Source organism: Netta rufina (genome assembly GCF_964035555.1).
Source record: "Netta rufina genome assembly, chromosome: 3".
Lineage (NCBI taxonomy): Eukaryota > Metazoa > Chordata > Aves > Anseriformes > Anatidae > Netta > Netta rufina.
The window spans coordinates 19,683,118-19,706,953 of NC_140125.1; the positions used below are offsets into that span (position 1 = coordinate 19,683,118).

The following is a 23,836-nucleotide window of genomic DNA, read 5'->3' on the forward strand; positions in this document are numbered from 1 at the left end:
GAAGCATTCATTCTTGCATCCTAGGAGAAGTGAGGCTCGTACAATAGGAACCTTCTCAGGTCTAGATTAACTGACTAACAGGAGGGCCGTGCTGCTCTGTGATTCATGGCTGCCCTTAAAAATACAGGAGAAGGTTCTTCTATTTTAACATCTAAGACCACGTGCGTGAAGTCTGCGGGAATCTCTCCCATATTCTCCAACTTACTTTTGTCTTCTAATTGTAGAGCTGTAATTCTGGGAAACAAAACCAGATTCTGCCTGTTCCACCACAGCGTATTCCTGAATTGAGTGTGCTGCTGCTTAGCAAAATGCATTGAAATGGTCAGGGGGTGATAATGCGTTTAGCTTTCCAGTCTCATCAGGCATGTGGCAGAGCTGTCCAGTGGTTGTATTTCTGACAACAAATAAAGAAGTGGAGAGGCTTCTTTGAAGTGGAATTGTGCCAACAAGCATGCAAGGGATGCACGGAAATCTGGAGGAGTTAATAGCTGTCAGCAACAAACCTGGTTCATTTCTGGATTTATTTGTACTCTACCTTGTTCATTGTAAGCTTTTCTTGCTGGCTCCTGCATTTGGCGTTTGTACCTGGATCTGTGATTGGTACATGGAGGGATCTCAGCACCGCGTTTTGCACCTGACAAATTGGAATGTTTGCTTGATTGTACCCCTGTAAATTATACATCAGCTTACACAAGTTGGTATCGATAATACAAACGTGTACTTGAATTGTTTATTTGAGAAATGGGAATCTGAATTCTAGGATTTTGAGTCATAGGCTTAAAAGTGCATGGTGTTTGTTTTTCAAATACACCCCAAAAGTCTGAAGATGTGTATTTATGAAGCATTGACTGAAGCGGTGATAGCCTTTTTTTTTTTTTCTTCGCCTGTGCGTGCATTTGTTTTCAGGAGTGTACGTCTGGTCTGTTTACAGTGGGTGTTTATTACGCCAGTTTTTGGACATATGCTCTGTGGTGGCTCTTCTGCTGCTCTCCTGCAGAATGTCTCCCCTTAAATTCATGGTACGGAAATGGCTGATTCACAGTTGTATGATTGTTGCAGAATCAGTTTAAATTGTACTGAGATCTAGAGTCAGAAATCTTATATCTGTTGTTTTTTTCTCATGTTTCACTTCTGTAGGTACTGGGTGTTTAGATCCTGGGGTCGCGTGGGCACTGTAATTGGGAGTAACAAGCTGGAGCAGATGCCATCAAAAGAAGATGCTGTTGAACACTTCCTTAACTTGTATGAAGAGAAAACCGGCAATTCGTGGCATTCGAAGAACTTCACTAAATATCCCAAAAAATTCTACCCACTGGAAATCGATTATGGACAGGTAACTCTGAAATGTCCCTGTGCCAGCTGGAGCATTGCTCAGCTGCTTTCCTGTAACGTGCTCCCTGTTGGATCATTTACACTTTAACAAATTTGAGGAATGAAGCGCAGATGTTTTCATTGCACGGGTTATTCATATAAGCATAGGGAGACCACTGGGAGGACAAATACATGCTACTGTGTGTACTGTTACGGGTATGTTTAAATATATATTTTCATAGCGTTGTATGAAAAAGTGTCCAGTCAGGGGGATACTGAGATTCTAACTGCTTGGTCAGTTCACTTTGTTAGTAAAGTAACTAGTGCCTATTTTTTCCACTAGAGAAATAGAGCTGTAGAGCTGTAGATCAAATGAGAGCAGTCACGTGTGTAAAGATTAAAGTAGATGTGTTGGTAAACCAGTCTGTTTTCTGTTGTCAACACTGAAGTTTGTTTAGCAATTATTCTTGTTTACTGTTTGTAATTTTACAGATGTTAATTTGAAATTAAATGAGCAGTCAGTTCACATACTTCCTTGTCTGAAAATACCATTTTCTTTTATTTAAATAGAGACTTCTCATCTGTCTTCTGCATCCAAAATCCTCCCAAATGGTGAAGCAAATCTTATGCAGCACTATGCCTAGTGCAGATATTGAGCAGACTGAGAGAAATCACTCGGTGTCAGTAGGATTTGGCTATTTAGACAGCTAAGCAAAATCAGAATTCTATTTCTCCTACCCATTGGGGTTTGTGTCTTTATTTAAAGATTTACCTATAACTTAAACTATTTTCAGATGACATAGTTGAATGCTGTTTAATAGCTATAAAGACATTAGAGGACCTGTTTTCAAGACATTACAGTTTTCTGTGGCCGCATTACTGGATGACTTCTTTCAGTATGAAGCACCCAGTGCTTAGCTTTATTTCTGGAAATTTGAATATTGTAGCAACTGTCTGTTACACTGCAGTGTACAGTGACGCTGTAGCATCTGGCAGATGCTTTATTGGTGAAATGCTCTATCCATGAAAGTACCTAGATGGTGTTGTGGCTAATTGATGATTCCTATACTCATCTATGACAGTCTTTATTATAAGAACTTAGTGAAATTAATTACTACCTCTGTATTTTGTCATAAAACAATGAAGTAAACAGTCTTTTTTTCATATCAAGGTCTTTAAGTAGCAGAAAGCTTCCAGAAAAAGTAAATGACCTCTTCCTTGAGGTAAACCAGAGATGCACACAGGGGTGCAGTTCCTTGATTCTACAATTCTACCTTTCACAATTCTCCCTCATGAAATAAGGTCTGCTAAGTTACTGAATAAGTGGATTTTTGAAGCCACTTTGCTCCAGAATGTCAGAGCAGTGTCCCACACTGCCTATGAATTTCAGTCTAATAATAGCATGCATACACTAAGTTGAGTTTAATTTGTTACCATGGCAGCCAGTGTATCACCTTTATCCTTTGTGACTTTGCTATTTCTAATACTATTTCTTCTTCCCAGGATGAAGAAGCTGTCAAGAAACTCACAGTGGGTGCTGGGACTAAATCAAAACTTGCTAAGCCAATCCAAGACCTTATTAAGATGATCTTTGATGTGGAGAGCATGAAGAAAGCAATGGTGGAATTTGAGGTGACCATACTCATTCATGTTTTTCACTTCTAACCTTTCTTTCTCTACTTATTTGCACTTACACAGCCAGAAGCAAGATCTTTGCAATCCAGGGTGCATCATGCTTGCCAGAAGTAAGTGTCAGTTTTAAATCAGCCTTAAAAGAAGCGCAGAAGTCTGACCAGAATTTGCCAAGCACTGGAAATAGTAATTTAGTTTTGATGCACACAGCTTTTAAAACATAGGTGTGGCCTTTGTTATAAGGGGTAAACCAGATTTTTTGGGCAATGCTGCCACTAATTTAGCATGCAAACGAGCATGCAGCTCAGACTTGAAGTGTTGCCAGTTGATACAAGCATTAATGAATTGCCTTGTCAAAGTCCAGATCCCCTTTTGAACTGGGCCAAGCTCTATTTTGTTGTTGTTGTTGTTTTATTTCTCACTTGTTCTAATGATACCCTTTTTTTCCCATACTTTGATCTGTGCTGTCACCCTCAGTGCACCTGGCAGTATTCATCTCAAGTGTGTTCCCAAGACACGATCAGTTTTGAAGCCTTTCTTCCCTTTCTGAAGTCCGTCTTGGCTTTTCTTAGTCCCTGACTATATGTATGCGTAGCTGCAACTAGAAGTATCTCCTTAAAAATCTCTATTTAAAAAAAAAAAAAAAAATCACCATAAGGCTTTCAAACTAATCTCTGTGTGTTAGAAGAGCCTTTTGAGTTCAGCTTGCAGAGAAGATTTTCATGCAGCTGGGTTTCCTAGCTTTGTAGTGAGTCAGTAATGTACAGCTTATCCAGGTAGTACATGGTTTCATTGGATCTTCTGTCTTTGAGCTGAATTTTAAACCCATCAGATTAAGTAAATGCTAGTTTGATCTGCAGGGTGTATAGTGAGTGCTGTCAAGAGCCCAGAGGGGATTTGTATAACCTTTGTAAACAACTCCATTGGAGTCAACTTTTGATACATGCTTTTGTATTCAGACAGTCCTTAATTATGCAAGCATTTAATGCAAATGTGAAACTCTCCCAAGATCCATCAATACAAAAGCAACAGCAACATATGAAATAAATCAATAGCCAAGACATCACTTTTAACTTTGTTTCTTTTTGTTTTGTTTTTCAACAATGAATATGAAGTATCTTGTAACCTCTTCATATTTGACTGTATTGCAACGGTTTCAGTGTCGTGCAATCCTGTTTTAATTGTTTAAATCTTCATCAGATTGACCTGCAGAAGATGCCACTGGGAAAACTGAGCAAGCGACAGATCCAGAGCGCATACTCCATCCTTAATGAGGTTCAGCAGGTGAGCGTGAAAGAGATGTTAGAGCAAGAGTTCTGAGCTTGGAGTGGGGTGAATGCTGAGGGGTGTGTGAGTGTGTGTGGTTTCTTTCCTAGTCTATAGCTTAAAAGGTAACAGAAAGAGGTTGCATCTATCTTAAAATAAAAGGGGAAAGCCTTTTTGTTGAAAGTGAAATTATTAGTGATTTAGGAAAAGATCTGAGGTGTTTCTAGGTAAAGAAGATGATGTGGTTTCCATGGGTAACTAGTTCTCTTCACTACTGTAAATGTTTAGGTAGTATATAGATAGGTATCTTTCTAGCTTTTCTAGCACAAAATTCAGGCTGAGACAGACTTGCTGTTGACATAAATGACAGTGGAGCGAATTAAACTGGTATCTTGGTCTAGCAGTGAGCTGGAGTTTTCACCCCAGAGGAGTCTGACTATGAGAATAAATGTCTGGTTGAATCAGAAGAATATTTACACATTTATCTGGACCGTTCTAAGAATCACTGCATAGTACTTCCTGAACAGCTTGCAAAAGTGTATCAGCATACCACCTTTTCTTTTTTTGTCATGGACTCCTTGGGAAAGCATAGATACAAGAAGTTATTTCAATTGCTAGAGTACCTAGCTGAGCGTGTGCACGCATACCTTCCACATGTAGACTTTGTTTTCTGGAAAGCAAAATAGTCCCTATTAGATTTTTCTAATACCAGAAGTTCTGTATATTTCTAGGTAGATACAACGACTTACTACGTGCAAACTGATTACATACAATTGCCCCTTTTACTCCTGTGGGAGTTCAACATTAACATGATTTCTATTACTGCTTCTATTTATTAGTTCTCAAGTATACTGTGTGTGTCTGTTGCTATGGAGCCTTATTCTGCCATGCTTGATAATTTTCTTTAATGCTTGTTTTCTTGTGTAGGCAGTTTCTGACAATGGTTCTGAATCTCAGATCTTGGATCTCTCCAACCGCTTCTATACTCTGATTCCTCATGACTTTGGAATGAAGAAACCACCTCTCCTAAATAACTTAGAATACATTCAGGTAATGATAAGAAACAATACGCTGTTTGCAGGCAACAGATCTAATACCAGACATCTAACGCAGAAACTTTTTGAGGTTTGAAGATTTGTTTTAACCTCACAAAAGCATGAGGTTAAGCTTGAGGTTTTTCTCAGAATATCTTTTTTGTATATATGCACATATATAATCCACGTATTTATACACACAGATATAAGGTATCGGGAGATATGTTCTATATCGTGATCTATTTTTATGTGTGTGTGGATATCCATAAATATATTTTCATGTATGTATGTAAAAGGCGGTCTTGTTAGGTGCCAGTGCCTGGCATGTGCTTCACATACGTTTTTATAATTTGGGGGTATTGCAGAGATATTCTGAACGTTGCAAGGGCACAAATAAAAAAAACTCTTTAAATTATTCAGGCTAAAGTGCAGATGTTGGACAACTTGCTTGATATTGAGGTTGCTTACAGCCTTCTAAGAGGTGGAAATGAAGATGGAGATAAAGACCCAATTGACATCAACTATGAAAAGCTCCGAACTGATATTAAGGTAAAGGAAATGAGTGACCAGGAATGCAACCTGACATCTTGTTGGTTTGGAGTGCAACAGATCAAGTAAACTTTTTAAGTGGACAGATGTATTGGTATGAGTTCAGTAAGGGCCACTGAGATGGTTAAGGGACTAGAACATGTGTTGCACAAGGTGATACTAAGAGAGCTTATGCTTTTTAACCTGCAGGAAAGAAGGTTTGGTGGGTATCTTATCAATGTGTATAAATAACAGGTTGTGGAAGAGAGTAGTAAAGACAGGGAATCCACTGACAGCATGAAAGGCAATGGGAACAAATTGAAATACAGGAAATTCCATTTAAACTTTTTTTTTTTACAGCAAAGGTGGTCAAACACCAGAAAAGGTTGCCCAGAGAGGCTGTTGAGGCTCCATCCTTGGAGATCTTCAAAGCGTAACTGGAGTCAGCCCTTGGCAACCTGCTACAGCTGACCCTGCTTTGAGCAGGGCTATTGGAAGTCATGTAGGCTTCCAGAGCTGCCTTCCCACTTCACCCATCAGCCATTCTCGGCTTAAGTGCTCTCTGTATATCAGTATATCTTCTCTATCTAGGAAAAAAAAAATCACAAATGATAAAATGGGGAGTTGCAAGCGTAGGGTGGGTGTCCTCATCTTATAAGAAGCCTACTAATTTATATTCTAAAGAAACTTTTCATTTGCCTCTTTTCAGGTTGTTGACAAAGATTCAGAGGAAGCCAAGATTATTAAACAATATGTGAAAAATACCCATGCTGCTACTCACAATGCATATGACCTCAAAGTTGTGGATGTAAGTGTGGCAATACTGTGTTTTTAGTTTGTGAAGACTGGCATCTATGAGCCTACCAATTTGTTTGTGGTTTCTCTTTGAGTACCTTATCTTGTTTCCCTTCTGGAAGGCGTAGTTTGATAGACCAATTGGTATTTAATAGATTAGCAAAAGTTTAGGCAGAGATAAATCTAAGCTTACTGAGGTGCTTCTATTTCATTTTAATTTGCTTCATAAAAAAATAATAATCTTCTGAAACTAAGCCTTGGTTCCTTAAATGATTTTTCAGAAAACTATGGTCTCAGGAAAATGTCGAAGGTAGGCTGAAGAAATAATTAATAACACTGACTGTGTGATCAAGGCTGCTACTTTTGCTAACATGACATAGCAAGCTGCAAATACTGAAAGCCATGTAGATAGTTTTTCGTAGCTGATTGGTGTATATTCTAGACTGGGCAATTTTTAATCTGATTACTTGCATGCAGGCAATGGTTTATTTACTTGTTCTTTCTTTTTCTCCTATCCCATCTTGAATTGAAGATCTTCAGGATTGAGCGCGAAGGAGAGAGTCAGCGCTACAAGCCCTTTAAGCAGCTCCATAACCGCCAGCTGCTGTGGCATGGCTCCCGCACCACCAACTTCGCTGGTATCCTCTCACAGGGTCTCCGGATAGCTCCCCCTGAAGCTCCTGTGGTATGTTAAACTTCTCTAGCTGCCTCCCAGAGATGGTGACTGTCAGAACCTAAATAGGAGAATTTCTGTGGGAAGTACCCAATGTGATCTCTGAGCAGAACAACAACACTGGGTGTCCAGAGCAGGTTGCTGGACAGTGTCTACAAGAGCTAGAGGTGCAACTGTGCTCTCCTGGGAGCCCAGCCAGGTGGTTTCAATGCTACCTTTATTAACGTCTCAATTTTTTTATTCCCCCTCCTTTGTTGTTTGCAGACTGGCTACATGTTTGGGAAAGGCATCTATTTTGCAGACATGGTATCCAAGAGTGCTAACTACTGTCACACATCTCAAGCTGATCCCATCGGGTTAATACTACTGGGAGAAGTTGCGCTTGGAAACATGTAAGTAACTGATGAAAAGCATTTCCTTACTTAAGGTGCCGTGATAGAAGTTAATGTTAAAATTGCAAGCCTCTTCAGTGTGAAAAAAGAGCACTTTGTATTTCTTTAAAATTAAGATGTTTTTTTCTTCAAATAAGAACTTGTGGGAGGGAAGGGGGAACATGTTGCAAGTCTCGAATCTTGTCTTAAATGCCAGTATCATTAAAATTTGACACAGAGACAAAGATGAAAGGCCTCTGAATTTCGGAAGAGTAGAATTTAACTCACAATACACTTCAGCTTGAAGAAGTGGTTTTTTTCTTCCACCAAGATAGTTAAAGATGAATTTAAAATGCCATTGTGTGTTCTTTGTGCTATCCAGGTATGAGCTAAAGAATGCTTCTCACATAACAAAACTGCCCAAGGGAAAACACAGTGTGAAAGGTAAGTATTAGCAGTTGTCACTGGTAATCTGTTGTTGATGGCAAAGTCCCCTTTTGGTTCTCTGCTTATGGAAAAGAACTATAGGAATTTCGTAGCTGCTGTTCTTTAAGAGTTTGCATAATGTTGCCTTATGATTACATCTGACAATATTTGAGTGTTTTGAGATGGGAGTTAGCACACTAAAGCTGAAGTTAAAGGGCTGTCTCAAGTTCAGCAGGAGACTTTCGTTTGATCAAACACAAGAGAAAAAGCAATGTGTATTCTCCAACTTCTTACTTCCGTCATAACAATGCTATATACGTTAGTAGAAAGGTGAGAGGTTTGATAGATCAGAGGAATAACTGTTCAGCTTTCAAAGTGCTCTGGAAGCTTGGAGAGAAGGGAAAGGCTAAGAATAAAAGTTCAGGTAGAACAGCTGTTTACATTTCTATCACCAAGAAGTAGCAGTATATTGCGCTGGAAAAAAAAAAAAGAAGACTGTTGTCTAATACAAACAGAAGAAATTATGATCACAACTATCTTCTGTACAGAGATTGAAAGAGGAAAACGGTAACGTTCGGTAATGAGTGGCTTTGCTTAAACTATTTGTTTTTGAGAGGCTTAAAATTAGTTTCCTAAAATTGAATTAAATATGCACTGAGAAAAAGCTAAATCATATGATTAGGTCAAATTAGGTTTGTAATGAAGAGTTGAAAAACTAAGAATTGATTTGTTAAAACTTTCTGAAAATGTTACAATGTGCACGTATTCATGCTAGGATATGAAAGCTGTAAGTGTAGTCTGATCCATTTTAATCATCTGATCTGTATGACCAAAGCTAACAGCAAAGTGTGCAGTTTTCACTGTAAATACAGCAGAGTACAACTACTGTAAACATGGGGATGCTGGGTTGAGTAACTAGACTATATCCTTTGTGTTCTTTTTAAGATATTTCTGTTCCTGGTCAGCATTTGACCATATATGTGAAGTAATACTTGCCTGGCTGAGTTTCTTTATGTGTGAAGTATGTATTTGCCTTCAAGATTTCTAACTACTATGTTTTCCCCTTCTAGGCTTGGGCAAAACTGCACCTGATCCCACAGCTACTACCAGCCTTGATGGAGTAGAGGTTCCCTTAGGGAATGGAATCTCAACAGGAATTAATGATACCTGTCTTCTATATAACGAGTATCCTTTGCTATCATGTTGGCTGCATGTTGTGTATGAGTGTTGTTGAGTTTAGCGGGATCTTGCTAGTGTCAGTCAGGAGTTCTTGCCATGGAGTGTTTTATTTCTTTTAGAACTGCTTTTGAGTACTCAGACTCCTTTTTTTCAAGGCTGATTTTAGAGATGCCACGCTTAAATTGTCATTTGGCAAAAAAAGAGAAACAATACACGTAGCAAATAGCTGTTGTCCCAAGGGGACTCAGTAGCTGAAGGTATTGGAGTGGCCTAGGGATGCTGCCAAGTAGTACCTTGCCCGGAGACATGCCAGGACAAGAGAAGTGGAATGCAGCCTGTGGTTTCACATCACTCCAGTACGGCTTCTTCCTCAAGGAACATCAGCTTGGCTAGGAGGAGATGGGGGAGCAGGCTGTGTGACTTGTAGTCTCTTATCACACAGCTTCTTTTGTGTTCCCCAAATCCTTTACAAATATTATAGTAAACCTCAAAACGCCTATCAGAGATGTAGCCTTTAAGTCTCTTTCTAGTCAGAAGTATCCCCAAATCAACGTGCGTTCTACATTCACAAGAGGTCATGAGAATAAGTCGTGTAGTCTCTGTGAAAAGACTGGCTACTACTTGCTCACTAATACTAATATATAATACGATATAATATATATTTGTATATAAAATATAACTAATTATTATATATTTATAATATTGATATAATATTATATATATATTATTATATATAGCCCAACCTCTGGGCTATGTAGAAACTGAATTCTCCCTTGGTAAATTTTTCTCTTAGAAGCAGTCACAGCAACAGAACTTGCAGCAGTACTGGCTTTATCTTGAATTTTCTTCAGTACTTTATCTGTATTGGTCAGATGATAGGAAAATGCAGTTAATAAGTAATTAAGATAACATGATGTGCATTTACTTCATTTTACCCTGTGTTTAATGGGGATGCTTTTCATCTAGAGTTGGGATCAGAGGTAAGTTCCTGGACCTAAAGTGTTACAAAAAATAGGTAAGATGGACTTGAAACTGTCTTCTGAAAAAATATAATGGTACAGTGCGGTCACAAAACATTCTAACGCTACCAGTCGCTGTAGAGCTCTTCTCTGTGGAGATTTTTTTTTTTTTTTTTTTGGAGGAGATTACCTTCCAGCACAAAGTCCTTAGCAATAGAACTACACGTAACTTGAGGAATGTCAGGTATGTAACTGAAGATCTCATCTAGGCTATGTTCTTCCACTCTTTAAATAGGAGGAAAGCCACTGTGTGTTATGTCTGCCTGACAGAAATAATGTTCAAGAACTACAGCTCTGTACCTAAGTCAGTTCACATGCCTGCCACTGAGGTTTCCTACTACATTATTGATTCTGCACGTGGCTGTTAGTTGCCAGTTTCTAACTGTTACATAAGAACACCTTTGGATTCAAAGAAAAGTAAAACTTAAAAGATTCTGAGTTTAAGCTATTAGAACTGCTTAATCACACAGGCATGTTACAGTATGGTAGCTTAAGTTAAAAGGTGGAGTTTGACTATGTTTTTCTGTGTTACTAATATCAAACAGCTTGAATTGTTCCTTAACATTCTTCCTAGATACATTGTGTATGATGTTGCTCAGGTAAATCTGAAGTACCTGCTGAAACTGAAATTCAACTATAAGACATCACTCTGGTGAACAGTATTTAGAAGCCCTGTTAGAGTTATACTGTAGTTACACTATAGCGTTGACTTCTGACATACTTAAACATTGACTTCTTTTGTCAAGATTCCAAGAGCTAAACTACAGAAGCGGTTACTAAATCCTATTTAGTACGACAGTTAGTGGAAGTTTTATATAAATGTTTGGCAACATGTGGACCTGAATTCTGATGAGAATGATTAGCTGGTTTTGTTTTATACCACTTCTAACTGTGGGGCTATCAAGTGTTTCTTTTAATTGAACAAACAAAATTGACAAAAAGTTTAGGAAAAAAAAAAAATCAATCTTGTGGTTTTTAGCCAGAGATGGGAAACGTCAAAGAACTTGAAGATGTTTGTGATGTTTGTTCTGTTAAGGTTCCCACTTGATTACGATACCCTTTTTCAGTTTTCATTTGAATAAATGATAAATGTGCATTTATTTTGAGGTAAAAAATAAAAGCTAATTTCATACTAACAGCTTTATGTTTCAAAACTTGCAAATTGTTTTGACTTTGAGTAATGATTTAAATGTATTTGCTGGAATGTTCTTGAAAATATAATTTCTCTGAAGATCAGATGCCAAACATTAAAATCTGTAGTCGCATCTCAGGAAGTCACGGTGAAATGAAAATTTTCCACTGAGACTTCATCTGTCAACGGTTGGTGTGGTAAACATGGAAAATGAACTTGTAGCTGTTTGAATTTAGTATTGGCCCCAATAAACCTCTTTTAAATATCTACCTTCAACATGATGTAAGTTGGTTGTTGTAGACTTAAATCTTAATGAAGCCTTAAGTTGACTTTGGATGTAACAGGGCAAGTTTCACTTGTCACGACCTGAAATGAAGTATGGGTATATAATTTTTTGATTTGTCATTTAAGACTTACATGTAATCTGGTCAATTTCTGAAAGAGAATGTGAGAACTGGTTCCATTTACTCAAGGTAGAATTGTTTTCCCACAAACTCCCAGCTTGCAGTTCAGTTTTGGACCAGGAAGTAAAGGTAGATGCCTTTTGATTTTCCCTCTATCACCTGTACTAGAGGTGGCTCAAAGTCCATTCTTGCTCTAAGAATGTCCTGCCTTGAGCAATGGCTATAAGTGTTTGTTATGCTACTGCAACAGCGCAAGGAGTACCTTACAACATGCATGCGTTACTCAGTGTTAATTGCAGCACAAACAAGTATATCTAACCCTGCAAATACAGCAGTAAAAGATAGTGGGATGGGACACTCTGAGGAGGAATTCAGGGTGCTTCTTCTGCTACCATCTTGTCCAAATGGAAGCAGATATACTTTTCCCAAAAGCAGGTTCTGGTGCAATCTGTATCCTTCTTAGACTTTTGCTTAAATGGGCTTAAATTACATAGTGAGGCCACTGAGTATTATATTCTAATTCCTTCTGTTACAACTTTTTCTTTAAAAAAATTTTTTTGCTGCTATGGAGTTACATGCAGCTGACCTTGGTGCACTTTTACTTTAAAATAAACACTAGGCTACATCTGCAGAAATTGAAGATGTAGTGTAACCTGCAAGGAGAAATATAAAGATAGATGACTTACTGTTGCTCATTCCAGTGCAGACATACCATACAAGCCAATGCGCAGTTTTACAGCAAATGAGATGCAAGTACAGCCTGAATGCAAGAAGAAGGAATGGCTTCCTGAGTTCTCAGAGGAGAAACTACTGCTTCCCCCACCCCCTCATTGCAAATTCTGATTGCATAAGGTTATTAATGCAGGGGGACTCAGACTTCACAAGAATGTGCTTCAGTAACTGAAGAGCACACTCGTGGTTTTTGCTAGTTGTGCTTTTCTTCCTGCTACCAGGGCCTGCCTAGGGTATGTCAGGAAATGACACCCTAATTGTCTTCTGTCCCTGGGATGTAAGACTACCTGTACAGTGCTAACAAGGCTATGAACAGATTGATTAGTAGGTGTTGTAACCACTATCTTAATGTCATCTGCAATAACTGGGGAAAAATGGGAGCGTGGAAGTGCTCTTTGTAGCATTTTGGCACATACTATTAACAGTAATCACCTACCATGACACTCTGGGAAAGTTAATAGCATGACTGAAGCCAATTTAAAGATCTTCTGCCATCTGTGCAAAGCAGGTGAGTCAGCAATACCTAATGACAGGTTGTTAGCAGTGTGCACAGATGTTCTTGGTGTATGTCTATCAGGTGATGTGGAAATTACACAATTATACTGAGTGTGAATTGCAAATTTGCTGGAAGAAGGACACTAAAAATTTGTTTTTCTTTACAGACCATCAAAGGGCACGGGGTACAGCTATGTCAAAGAGTTACATTTGTGTGACTTTGAAATGGCATGCACAATAGAAATAAAAACCCAGAGATTCTGCAGCAGTCAAATAAGGACAAGATATGAATGATATTTTATAGGAGGAATCCTTATGGCACAGTTTTGATTATTGCCATTCACTGTATTGAAAGGGTAACAGCTTCTGTTCAATATTTTCAAATGCGGCACCAGGATTAACTAGTGTAATACCTACTGTTGGGAGTGGAATCCTACCTTCTGGCCTGGTAATTTTTAAGATGACTGGCAGGAACTGCCAGCAGTGCTGGTGTTGAAATCCGTTAGCTTTTTTCATCTATTTTCTAGGTTTGTCACAAGGTAAAAACTGTGAAAGGTGTTAGTTTTGGGGGGTTCTAATTTCTTTGTCTCCTAAAAATTCAGGCTCTAAAGAGTATTGTAAAATGCGATGGCATTGTACAACCCCCTTACACACAAACTCTCCCCCTCCTGTGAAAATTCCTTGCCTTGGTCAGCACTTGAGCACTGGGGAGGCTCCAGGCAGCAACTCCTGCTTTCAGCACAAGGAGACCTGATGACAACGTTTACAAAGCACAGCAGTAAAAATCTTGCTAGCGATCAGTGTCTTCTGTCAGCTGTGGAAGTCTGTGTCACCACTCCTAGCTGAGCATTGACATGCAACCCCTGGTACAAGGGAAGCTTAGCTGAAATAAATGAGTATCAGTGTCATTAACACCTTACTGTTCACCCAACCCTGTAAGGTCTTGTCTGCGTTGAGTCTTTATTTAGGTGGTGGACATGTTTTTATTAAAAGGGGAAACTACAAGGTTTAATGTTGGGTAGTTTTTGCCTTTGAAATAGCAAATACTGTTGTTTGTGTTTTTTTTTGTTTTTTTTTGCAACTACTTTATTTGGTACATGCCTACACTCTTTTTGCATCTATCCACTTTACTTGCACTTTGTGCTGTGCAGTATGGAAAGCTTTTGTTGCAGTATCTTATGGCCCCTTGGGGGTTAAGGAAAAGGAAGGCTGTTTTAACAGACCTGAAAAAGGTTGTAAATTTATGATAAATATGATGTAGGATAATTTGCCTTAAAAATATGTACATTAAATTTTGCCTTATACATTCATACTCCATGTACAATGGCCTTATACATACATGTACATTCATACTCCATATACAACATACACAGGAAGTTGTGGGGCAATTTCCAAAGGATGTTTTTTTTTCTTAGGAAAACTGAGTTTCGATTTAATTGTTTAATGATAGGGCTTGTCTCCTGCTCTTCTCAACCTGGCGTAGTGCTTAGTCATAGGAGTTGGTTACCAATTAGGAACACAAAAACTGTATTCTGTATATGCATTTCTGTGTTTTGTGGGTTCCCTAGTTTCAGGGAGATGTTTGTGGTTTGTGTCTGTACAAGGAGCTTTCTTACAGAAACTTTAACATGCGCTGTGCTGTCGGTCCCTGACGGACCCACAGGACTAAAACTACCACACGCAGTGCTCAGGTGTGCGGGGCAGGGCTGCGTGAGGGCAGCCCGTGAGGAGCAAAGGCGCTGCCACCCTTCAGGGCGGACACAACCCAGCCCTCGCCCTGCGCCGGGCGGCTCCTCAGGGCGGCGGGCGGCCGTTCCCGCCCCGCGCAAGCGCCGCCATTTCCCCCCCGCCCCCCCCTCCTCCCCTCACACCTCGGCGGCGGCGCCGCCCCGCGCAAGGCCCCGTCTCCTCCCCCACAATGCCCCGCGCCAGGCAGCCTTTGAAAAAGCGGCGCGGCGGGTTCAAGATGGCGGAGCTGGATCAGCTGCCTGACGAGAGTGAGTCCCCGCGCCGCGCCGCGCCCCGCCGCCCCCGGCCTCCCCCCCGCCGCCCCCGGCCTCGCCCCCGGCCTCCTCCCCGGCAGCCGGGGCCGCCCGGCTTCTCCCCCCGCCGCCTCCGCCGCCGCCGCCCCTCGGCGGCGAGGCCCCGGCCCAGACGGCGGTGCGGGGAGGGCGGCGGGCGGGGGGCGCTGGGGCCGGGCCGCCGCCGTCCTGACGGGGCTGTGGGCGCTGCCCTGCCCTGCCCTGCCCTGCCCCTGCCTCCGCGCTGCCCCCGTGCCCGCCGCCCTGCCGGGGGTGGAGGGGGAAGGGGCTCGGGAAGGTGTGCGGGGGGAGCCGGGGGGAGGGCACGGCCCCGGGGGCAGCGGGAGGGTGAGGGGAGAGGGCCCAGGGGGTGAGAGGGGGTCCTGCAGGAGGAGCACGCAGATGCAGCGTGCCTCTGTGGTGGCTTTGTGAGCGTAATTGTCAACAAGGGTTAGGTATAAACACGCATAGGTAAGATACGCGCTTTTGTATACAGGGATTGACGCGCAGCGTACATTCTCTGTTACATAATGCACAGCAGGTGTTACAGAAGAGGAAATCTTCAGTGTAAATGTGTCTGCTGGCAGGTCTCCTTAGAGAGAACACACTAAGATCTAGGAAGGCTAAGTTCTGCCAGAGAGTAATTGGAGGTGCCGGTGTGCCAGAAAGAAGAGAATACGAAGGGAGAAGGGGGTATGTAAAGGAGGAATCACTTGTAATTTAACCCACTTTCTTCACACTCAGCAGAGGCATTCAAAGCAATCAGTGGGGCAGTTCCTATGCGCTGTGGATTCTAGTTTTAACTTCTACCGTATGCCATAAGGCACCTGCACTGCTGCTTGCTGGGGGTAACACCCTGCCACCAGGGTTCCTTAATACCTACCAGTGGCTGAACAGGGCCCGAAGCTGGCTTGAAGGATATTAAGAAATACATTTATTTTATTTTATTTTAGCCCTTTCTGTCTTGTAGTTTTTGCTTTACCCCGTTTACAGGTATTTTGGGATCCTTTTGTTTCTAGTGATAAGATAAGCAGGAGCTGTGATCTGCACTCAGTCTGAGAGACCACAGGACAGGGAACAGTGTGAAATCAGCAACTGAAATCTGTCGTGTGCCGATACAATCGCTGCTGTGTTTTAAGTTTGGCATGTATAGCTGAAGACAGCGCCTGAGTAAAGGAGATTCAGAGGATGACAGAGGAAAGGATGGGCCTTGTGAGAGGCAGTTTGGAAGGCTGGGATGGCGCACGAGATGCAAGTAGTAACTGAGGTGGAAAGGACTGAGCAAATACAAACACATCGCCTATGTAGAATACAGCCACACACCTGCATGCAGGTCATGCATATTGATACTTGCAGATGTTGTTTCTGTCTGACTACTTACACAAATGTTTCCTTCAGACTAGTACTTCAGTGTTTTTGCAAGATGAGTGGCATTACTGTTGGAGGGTTTTGTGCAGCACCTCTAGAACGTGTGCATCCTACAGTATTGACTTTCAGACTCACTCATGAGATATTTGTGTACTGTTTACATGTGGCATTCATATTATCTTACGCAGGAAGGTTCATACATTAATCACTGTGGTAGAGAGTTACAATACGTTGTATATCTGCACCTGCTTATTTACGTAGAACACAGCTCTGTGTGCATTCCATTACAAATGAGCTAGTACGTATTGCAGTTGCTTAATGTGGAAAAGTAAATGTTACATCACACCCCTCCTGTTAACACCAAATGGTAGTCATCTCGAGCACTGTCAGCTCTAGGAGTGCGCTGTGGTGGTTTGGAATTGTTTTGGCATGGGATTGGTTATGTGTGAGTATGGATCTGGATGTTCACAAGAGTTCTCCGGAGAGAAATCAACTTTGTTGGAAGTGACACAGGGTAGGGGAAGATCTGGCAGAGAAATGCCTGTCTCACATCTGGCTTTATGGGCTCTATTCTTCTGAGGGGAAAAATAACTCACTTGTTTATGCGTGAAGATTCTGTTGTACTGATCTGTGTGGGGAATCCATTGTCACTCATTTAATTAGAACACAAAGGTGGATTTACAGGGGAAGGGTTCCTTCCTGAAAGGCTTGACACGGTACTCCTGTAAGATTATATAGACAATAGTCATGACATAGTTGAATTTTGATAATGGGTCTCAGTTTAATAATTTTAAGTCTTTAAAGAAAATTACTCTGAGTAATCACTAAATCATTCAGCAGTTTAGGAAAGTGTGTAGACTAATAACCATTTCTTTGTAAAAGTTATTCTGACAGTGGCTTTTCCAAAAAATGAAAAATAAAAATCACTTGGGACATCTAAGAAGTTTTATATTTCTTTCAGGATCTGTCACTTGCTTTCTGTTCTGTGTGTTGGCTGTAGCATCTCTGTTTACATGAAGCTCTCTAAAACTTTAAATGAAGTTGCCAATGTGTGTCCAGCTAAAACTAGGGCATCTAATAGTTTTGATAAACGTATGTACAAGGTAGATTTATATTTTTAGTGACGCTGTTCTGTGCATCACCATGCAAGCTCATGAACGTGCAAACTGCTTCTGTAACAGGAGGCTTAGTGGGAGATGGCCTGTTCCTACTTCTGTCATACCCATGTTCTAGGGAAGGTGCTGTGTGTTTCAAGGAGTTAACTTTTTTCTTCTCTTTGCCACCTTTATGTTGCCTAGAGCAGCACCAGAAAGGTTTGACATGTCTGTTGCTTCACCTGTCACAGTTCCTACAATGTTGTACATTCCTCTTTTTCCCTTAGGGTTGTGCTGTAGTGCAGACCCTTGCCAGCAGTGTGGCCATTGGTACGTGAAGTGTCTGCCTGGCACACGAAGCAGGCACATGATGCATATGTTTTGAAGGCAATAGGTAAATAGGAGCAAGGTCAGCACAGCAGAAGCCAAGGTTTGGTGCAAGTAGGGGCTGTTTCTCTGCTCTCATCAAATAGAGAGGGAGCTTTCTGGAGTGCTGGTGCACTGCTAGAAACGTGGAAGTTTCAAAAAGTCTTGTGCTTTCACCCCTGTTCTTAATACTCTTGGTGAGCTGGTTTTCCAGTTACATTGTAATTATTGTTCCACCTAGGTCTTTCACTTCCAGTCCTGTACTTAAGATGAAGATACAAACTTAGTCTGATAAACTGAGATCGATTTACCTCTGTCTTCATGTGACTTTCTGCTTACTTATAAGGGATAATAACAATGAGCATTGCAAAATTGATTTTGAAATCTTTTATGGTGGTGTAAAAATAAGTCTCTAAAAGAGCTACAAGACTTCACAACCATCAAACTTTGAGGTTTATGCCTAATCCCGTGACTTCTCTCTGGCAGAGTTTTTATAGCCAAGCAGTGGACTGTAATTGAGTTTTCACCTAGAATTGTAATTAAATGCAGTGTACTCAGTGACAAGATAACTGAAATTTTGGAGCTCTGTTGTTCTAACCGTGCTACACTTATAAATCTGATTAAATGGCATTTGCTTTTGGTGCTGTGAAAGCACCTGCTTGCCCTCTGGCAAGCTGCGTGATGCAGCTGGGTGGTGAAGGCAGAAGAAGGGAGCTCAGACTAACAACCTAAACAATCAAAATGATAGCGGTGTGTAAGTTCATATGCAGTTTGTGCCTTTAGTTTAAGCCTTTTCTCACCAGTTTTGCATGGGGAGAGGGATGCAGAGACCTGGTGTGAAGCGAAGTTCTGTGAAAAAGGAGTAATTCTATCACAAAGCTTATAACGGAGAAATTCAAGAATATTCAAGATCCCAACTGCAAAAATACTTTAAATGCTAATAATTGGGTTTATATGTTGGAGACAGAGTTGTTTCTGTAGATCGTTGGGTCAGTGCCTTCCTGTGCGCAAGTAAACCTGGATGGGGAGGACCTGCGGAGTCAGTTCCCCAGAAGTCAGGTTTGGAAGAAGTGAAAGCAAGCTAAGCTAGCTAAAAGATCATCAGCACGGTGCCACCAGCAGGAGCAAGGCACTGAGCTGCTACCGAGTGCTGTGTTTGTGTCATCTGCAGGTGAACACCAACAAGTGACGGGTGAATCCAAGCAAGAAGCCAGAATGTGGTGGCGTTAGGTGGCAAAGCGCTAGCAATGCGAGTACTGAAAATGGTACTCCATGGCCAAATGTGTGCAAACATCGCTAATGGTGTTTGTAGGGGCTTGTTGTGTTTTAGGACAGGCAGAAGAAGGGAAGGGCGGCATGGATCTCTTATCCCACAGGTGGAGGCTGCAGCACAGGCAAGCACCTGAGGAAGAAATCCTCCTCTACCCCCAGCACATCCCCTAGCTGCTTCATGGCACTGCCCCTGTGTATGACACTTCTCAGAGAAGCTGAGGGAAGGATGGGGCATACACGTTGCTGCTTCAGTTTTCCTAGGGCAAAGGGGCCGTGAAGACAGCACCACTCTGGATATTTGAGGCAGAAATTCAGGAGAGCCTCAAGATTACAGCACTCAGAAGAGGGCTCAAGGCATATTTCACGGCTGCTAAACAGTACCCAGAACTACTCGTTTTGGCATTGTACTGCATATGTTTAGAATTGTATATTACCATGGTATCAGCATATTGCCCATCATGAGAATGTAATGTTTCAAAAAGACAGCTTTGGTGTTGTGGTTATTATCTGCACAAGTCCTGTAAAGGGATTCACAGGGCTGAAAAAATGGACTTCCATCCAGTAGTTGAATTAGGATGTGGAAATACACAAATATCAGTCTATTAGCGGTCTCATAACGTGAGGGAAATGCTGATCTGTGCTTGAAGCTAGAAGTTACTGTTCTTTCATTCATTTATTTACCTCTACAGCAAACCCAAATTTTGGGGGGAGCTTTAAAGCTCTCAAACTCATTTTTTTCTATGATCTGTGTGCTTTTAACTTTCTAAGTTTTCCTGAACTTTAGTGGCCAGTCATTAGAGGTGCTTCCTCTGCTGTTAACAACTTTTGCTATGCTTCTGCAAGCGAATGATCTCTAGGAGGACTAGTGACTCACTCTCTGAAAAAGGCTGGTACTTCTCCCTTCTTCTCCACAAGTTTCCACTGTCACACCATTTTTAGAACCAGCAATGTAGTTTAATTACATAGGTTTTTGAGGCGTTCATGCAATCAGTGTTAAAAAATAACCACTCACTTGTGCTGAACTGAGACAAAATGGTGTAACAATCTGGTGAAGAAAGGTTCTCCTTATATTATCACTTACATGTAGTTATATTATTCAGGTATTGACTTAGATACACTCTTGGAATACCTTTTTGTGCTCACACATCAGTAAAATCAGCACCTATGGGACATCCATTTGGCTATTTCTAACTTTTATTTTCAAAATTACAATCAGCTGTTACAAATTCATTATTTAAAAAAATGAATCTTTTGCAGACGTAATTCACCCTGTGTTCCCATTTAAATGTTAAGCTCAGCTGTTGAGAAGTTGTTTAAACTGCTTTGCCTTCGTGTTAGTACTGAAAATACACATCAGGGCATCCATAAGTGCCCATACTGAATGGCAGTGATACTTCCTCTCTTTTGTTCAGATATGTTTTTTCGCATGGGAAGAAGGAACAGGTGCTTGGTTTTAAACTTAAGCTTTTCCCCTTTCTAAATATTGGAGTCAGATTTCAGTGCTTTTGGCCTCACAGCCTATCTCCACATAAAAAATACTGCTTAGAGGGCAAGCTATCAAAATTCCTCTTTAAGCCTGTTCACACCACTTGCAAAGCAGCCAGAGGAGGTTATCTTCATGGCAATGTCCATAAAAGTGCTCTCAGGTGCTTGGAGGGTGAGGCTGGGGCCAGAGGAGTGACTGCTGGAGCGTGGATGGTGCTGGAGGAGCAGGTGCTTTGGGACTGGGGGAGCTGTCCCTCGGCATGGCCCCTGCTGCCAGCAGCAGTTTTGTTTTTCTGTCCAGCCTGGTGTGAAAAAATGTGGTTCTTGTGGCGTTAAACCTGTCAGACTTAACGTTATTTTAATGTTGATTTTTTTTATTTGATTTGGTTTTATATGGACTTCTGGAAAATCACTTCTTACTAGAGCTATAAAAACAAAAATACACTGACTCCTGACTCTGTAGGTACTAATGAGTTCCCTGGTATTAGACTATTAAAAGCTTTGCAATCTGTAACAGTTATTTTTACTGCACGTCTGTGGTCCATATATTCTACAGAAACCTTTTTTTAAGGCCAGAAAAGGCCATTGTGTTTGGAGTATATGTGCATCAGCTCTGTGTTTCCCTTTTCAACTACACTTTTCCCTTTAAAAGTAGATGTGAATTTGATTTAAGGAGTTGAAATGGTAGGGAGTCCATGCTGCCCTTCCTCAGCATAGTTAATACAAAAAGTGGCAAACTTTGGCATTTGTTGTTGATCCAAACTCACCCAATGTCATCATCTTTCAACGAGTAAATCTAGTTCTGTCCTTGTAAGAGAAGGCTGCAGAGCTATTTCCAATCTGAATTCTCTCATTGTAGATACTTGCAGTCAGTACAGACCTTGACCTTCTGTAGGAAGAACAAGATTGGGTGGATCTTGGCTTTCTTGCACAAAGGCATGTCTTTAGAGCTTCCAGTCTTTCTCCTAGCTCTGTGCAAAATCCTCTCCCAATTTTTCAAACTTAGTCAAGTGCGGACACTGTGTTGAAGTAATACATCTACTAGCAACCTAACAAGCAATAAAATCATAGAATGGTTTGGGTTGGAAGGGACCTTAAAGAGGAGCTGAAATAAATTGCAAAAATATTGTTATGCAATCGCCTTTAAAAGAAAAACAGACCCTGAGAACTGTGGTAAGCAGAGAAGCGAATAGGAAGCTGTGATGTTTGTGCTTCGTTGTAGATATCTTTCTGCAGGTTTTCTGATGAAATACCGGCTAACCAAGTGCAGTGATAAGTGAAGCCGGAGGGCAGTCCGGTTGGTGGCTGCTCACCAGTGGTATTGCCCAGGGCTCGCTGCTGGGGACAGTTTCGTTTAACGTTTCTGTCAGTGATCCGGATGAGAGGATCAAGTGCACACATAGTAATCTCACAGATGATGCCAAGTGAGGTGGGAGTGTTGAGCTGCTGGAGGGTAGGACAACTGTGCAGAGGGGTCTGGGTGAGTTGGATCAACGGGCCAAGTTCAGCGGTGTGAGATCCAGCAAGGTGAAGTGTTTGGGTCATACCTCTGCACTTGGGTGGTGACAACCCCATGCTGCCATAACAGGCTTGGGGAAGAGTGCCCAGGAAGTTGCCCCATAGAAAAAGATCTGGGGCGTTGGTTGACAGCCAGCTGAGCATGAGCCAGCTGTGTGCCCAAGTGGCCAAGAAGGCCAGTGGCATGCTGGCTTGCATCAAAAGTGGTGTGGCCAGCAGGAGCAGGGAAGTAAAAAAAAAAAAAAAAAAAAAAAAAAAGCCAAGTAGGATATGGTTGGCTTTCTGGGCTGCAAGCACACATTGCTGGCTCATGTTGAGCTTTTCTCCAACCAACACCCCCAAGCCCTTCTCCTCAGGGCTGCTCTCTATCCGCTTGTACCCCAGCCTATATTCATGTTGGATTGCCCTGACACAGGTGCAGGACTTTGCACTTGGTCTTGTTGAACTGTGTGAGGTTTGCATGCTCCCACCCCTCAAGCCTGTCCAGGCCCCACTGGATGGCATCCCTTCCCTCCAGCGCGTTCACTGCACCACACAGCTCGGTGTCACCAGCAAACTTGCTGAGAGTGTGCTCAGCCCCACTGTCCTGCACTCAGCAGGGGACTAAAACACATCTAAGCCACTCGTACAGTTCACAGTGGAATAATGTGACCATGTAGGCTACTGAAAGCAGATCTTCTCATTTCTGATCCACTGCTGGGGTCAGCTGCATGTACTTCCACCTTAGGCTGAGGTTTTCTGACTTTCAGCACTGAGTCACTTCCATGATGATCTGAACCGGGAGGAGCTAGAATTAGACTTTGGTTGTAACATCCGACGTGATGGAGAGGCCTTCTTTCATCCTTTCCACCCATTTCTTAAGTGTTTGATGTTTGTACAAATGAGATGTGTCATTGTTATAATAAGTATTTATGTTCAAGCACACGTTCATATTCTGCTTTAATCTTTATCTGTATAACTAAAATGCTGTTTAAAAAGACTGATTATATGTTTGTTGTTCAGAACAGGAGTAGCATATGAAATCAGTGGTATTTAATGTGGGGTCACGATACTATAAATCCAACAATTCTAACTAAAACAGGATAGTTTTTAAAAAGTTAATGTATTCTGAATGTATTCTGCAACTTTTATAATTTCTGAAATGCTTTTATCTGCATTAAATATTGAATATGTTTGGTTGTAACTCATTATTGCTCATTTCATCCTAGTTTTTGTGGCCCTGGTTGTATGTAAAATACTGCCGAACTAAATGGAAAAAGCAGGGGAATGCTCAGTTTTCCTTGAAGTTTGACAATGTAATGAACTTTATTAGGACACTTGTATTTCTAAATAAAGATTCCCTTTTCTGCTTAGATTACTTCATTTGCAAGCTAAGTAGGGAAAAATTTGTCATAAGTATGCATCTGTTGAGGATTTGGGCTATGGGGAAACTTACTGATTCCTAACTATGCCAAGTGGATAAGATGTTGGCAGCTAAGGGTGTTTGCAGTGGTAGTGCTACAAAGCTGGGAGATAGCACAGTGGCATTCTGGTGTCCGTCACTTCTTCACCTTGACTGAATTGATTTAATCTCATTCATATGAGGACGATGGTCAGAAAAGGAAATTATTCTGTGTTGAGGTGAAATGCCTGAGACTTTTCACATTATGGTTCCATTTTGAGAAGCCAGCATCTTCTCCAGCTAACAGTACTGATGATACTGCTTCTGCCTCTCC

At 41.4% G+C, this 23,836-nt stretch overlaps 2 protein-coding genes across 3 annotated transcripts in view; both read left to right on the plus strand.

Moving 5' to 3' along the window:
- PARP1 (poly(ADP-ribose) polymerase 1) overlaps positions 1-11,633 on the plus strand; it is a 28,267-nt gene extending 16,634 nt beyond the window's left edge. Inside the window, exons 13-23 of the mRNA XM_084284308.1 lie at positions 1,138-1,333; positions 2,815-2,943; positions 4,144-4,227; positions 5,137-5,259; positions 5,664-5,792; positions 6,481-6,579; positions 7,099-7,251; positions 7,504-7,631; positions 7,993-8,054; positions 9,107-9,221; positions 10,809-11,633. Of these exons, the coding sequence (XP_084140434.1) occupies positions 1,138-1,333; positions 2,815-2,943; positions 4,144-4,227; positions 5,137-5,259; positions 5,664-5,792; positions 6,481-6,579; positions 7,099-7,251; positions 7,504-7,631; positions 7,993-8,054; positions 9,107-9,221; positions 10,809-10,890 (1,300 nt within the window). The 3' untranslated portion in view covers positions 10,891-11,633. The remainder of the gene's footprint in view (positions 1-1,137; positions 1,334-2,814; positions 2,944-4,143; positions 4,228-5,136; positions 5,260-5,663; positions 5,793-6,480; positions 6,580-7,098; positions 7,252-7,503; positions 7,632-7,992; positions 8,055-9,106; positions 9,222-10,808) is intronic.
- Positions 11,634-14,915: 3,282 nt separating this feature from the next.
- Positions 14,916-23,836, plus strand: part of LIN9 (lin-9 DREAM MuvB core complex component) — a gene marked incomplete at its 5' end in the record, with an annotated part of 39,158 nt that continues 30,237 nt past the window's right edge. For both annotated transcript variants that reach the window (XM_084285410.1, XM_084285411.1), the window contains one exon: positions 14,916-14,994. In XM_084285410.1, the coding sequence (XP_084141536.1) occupies positions 14,916-14,994 (79 nt within the window). The remainder of the gene's footprint in view (positions 14,995-23,836) is intronic.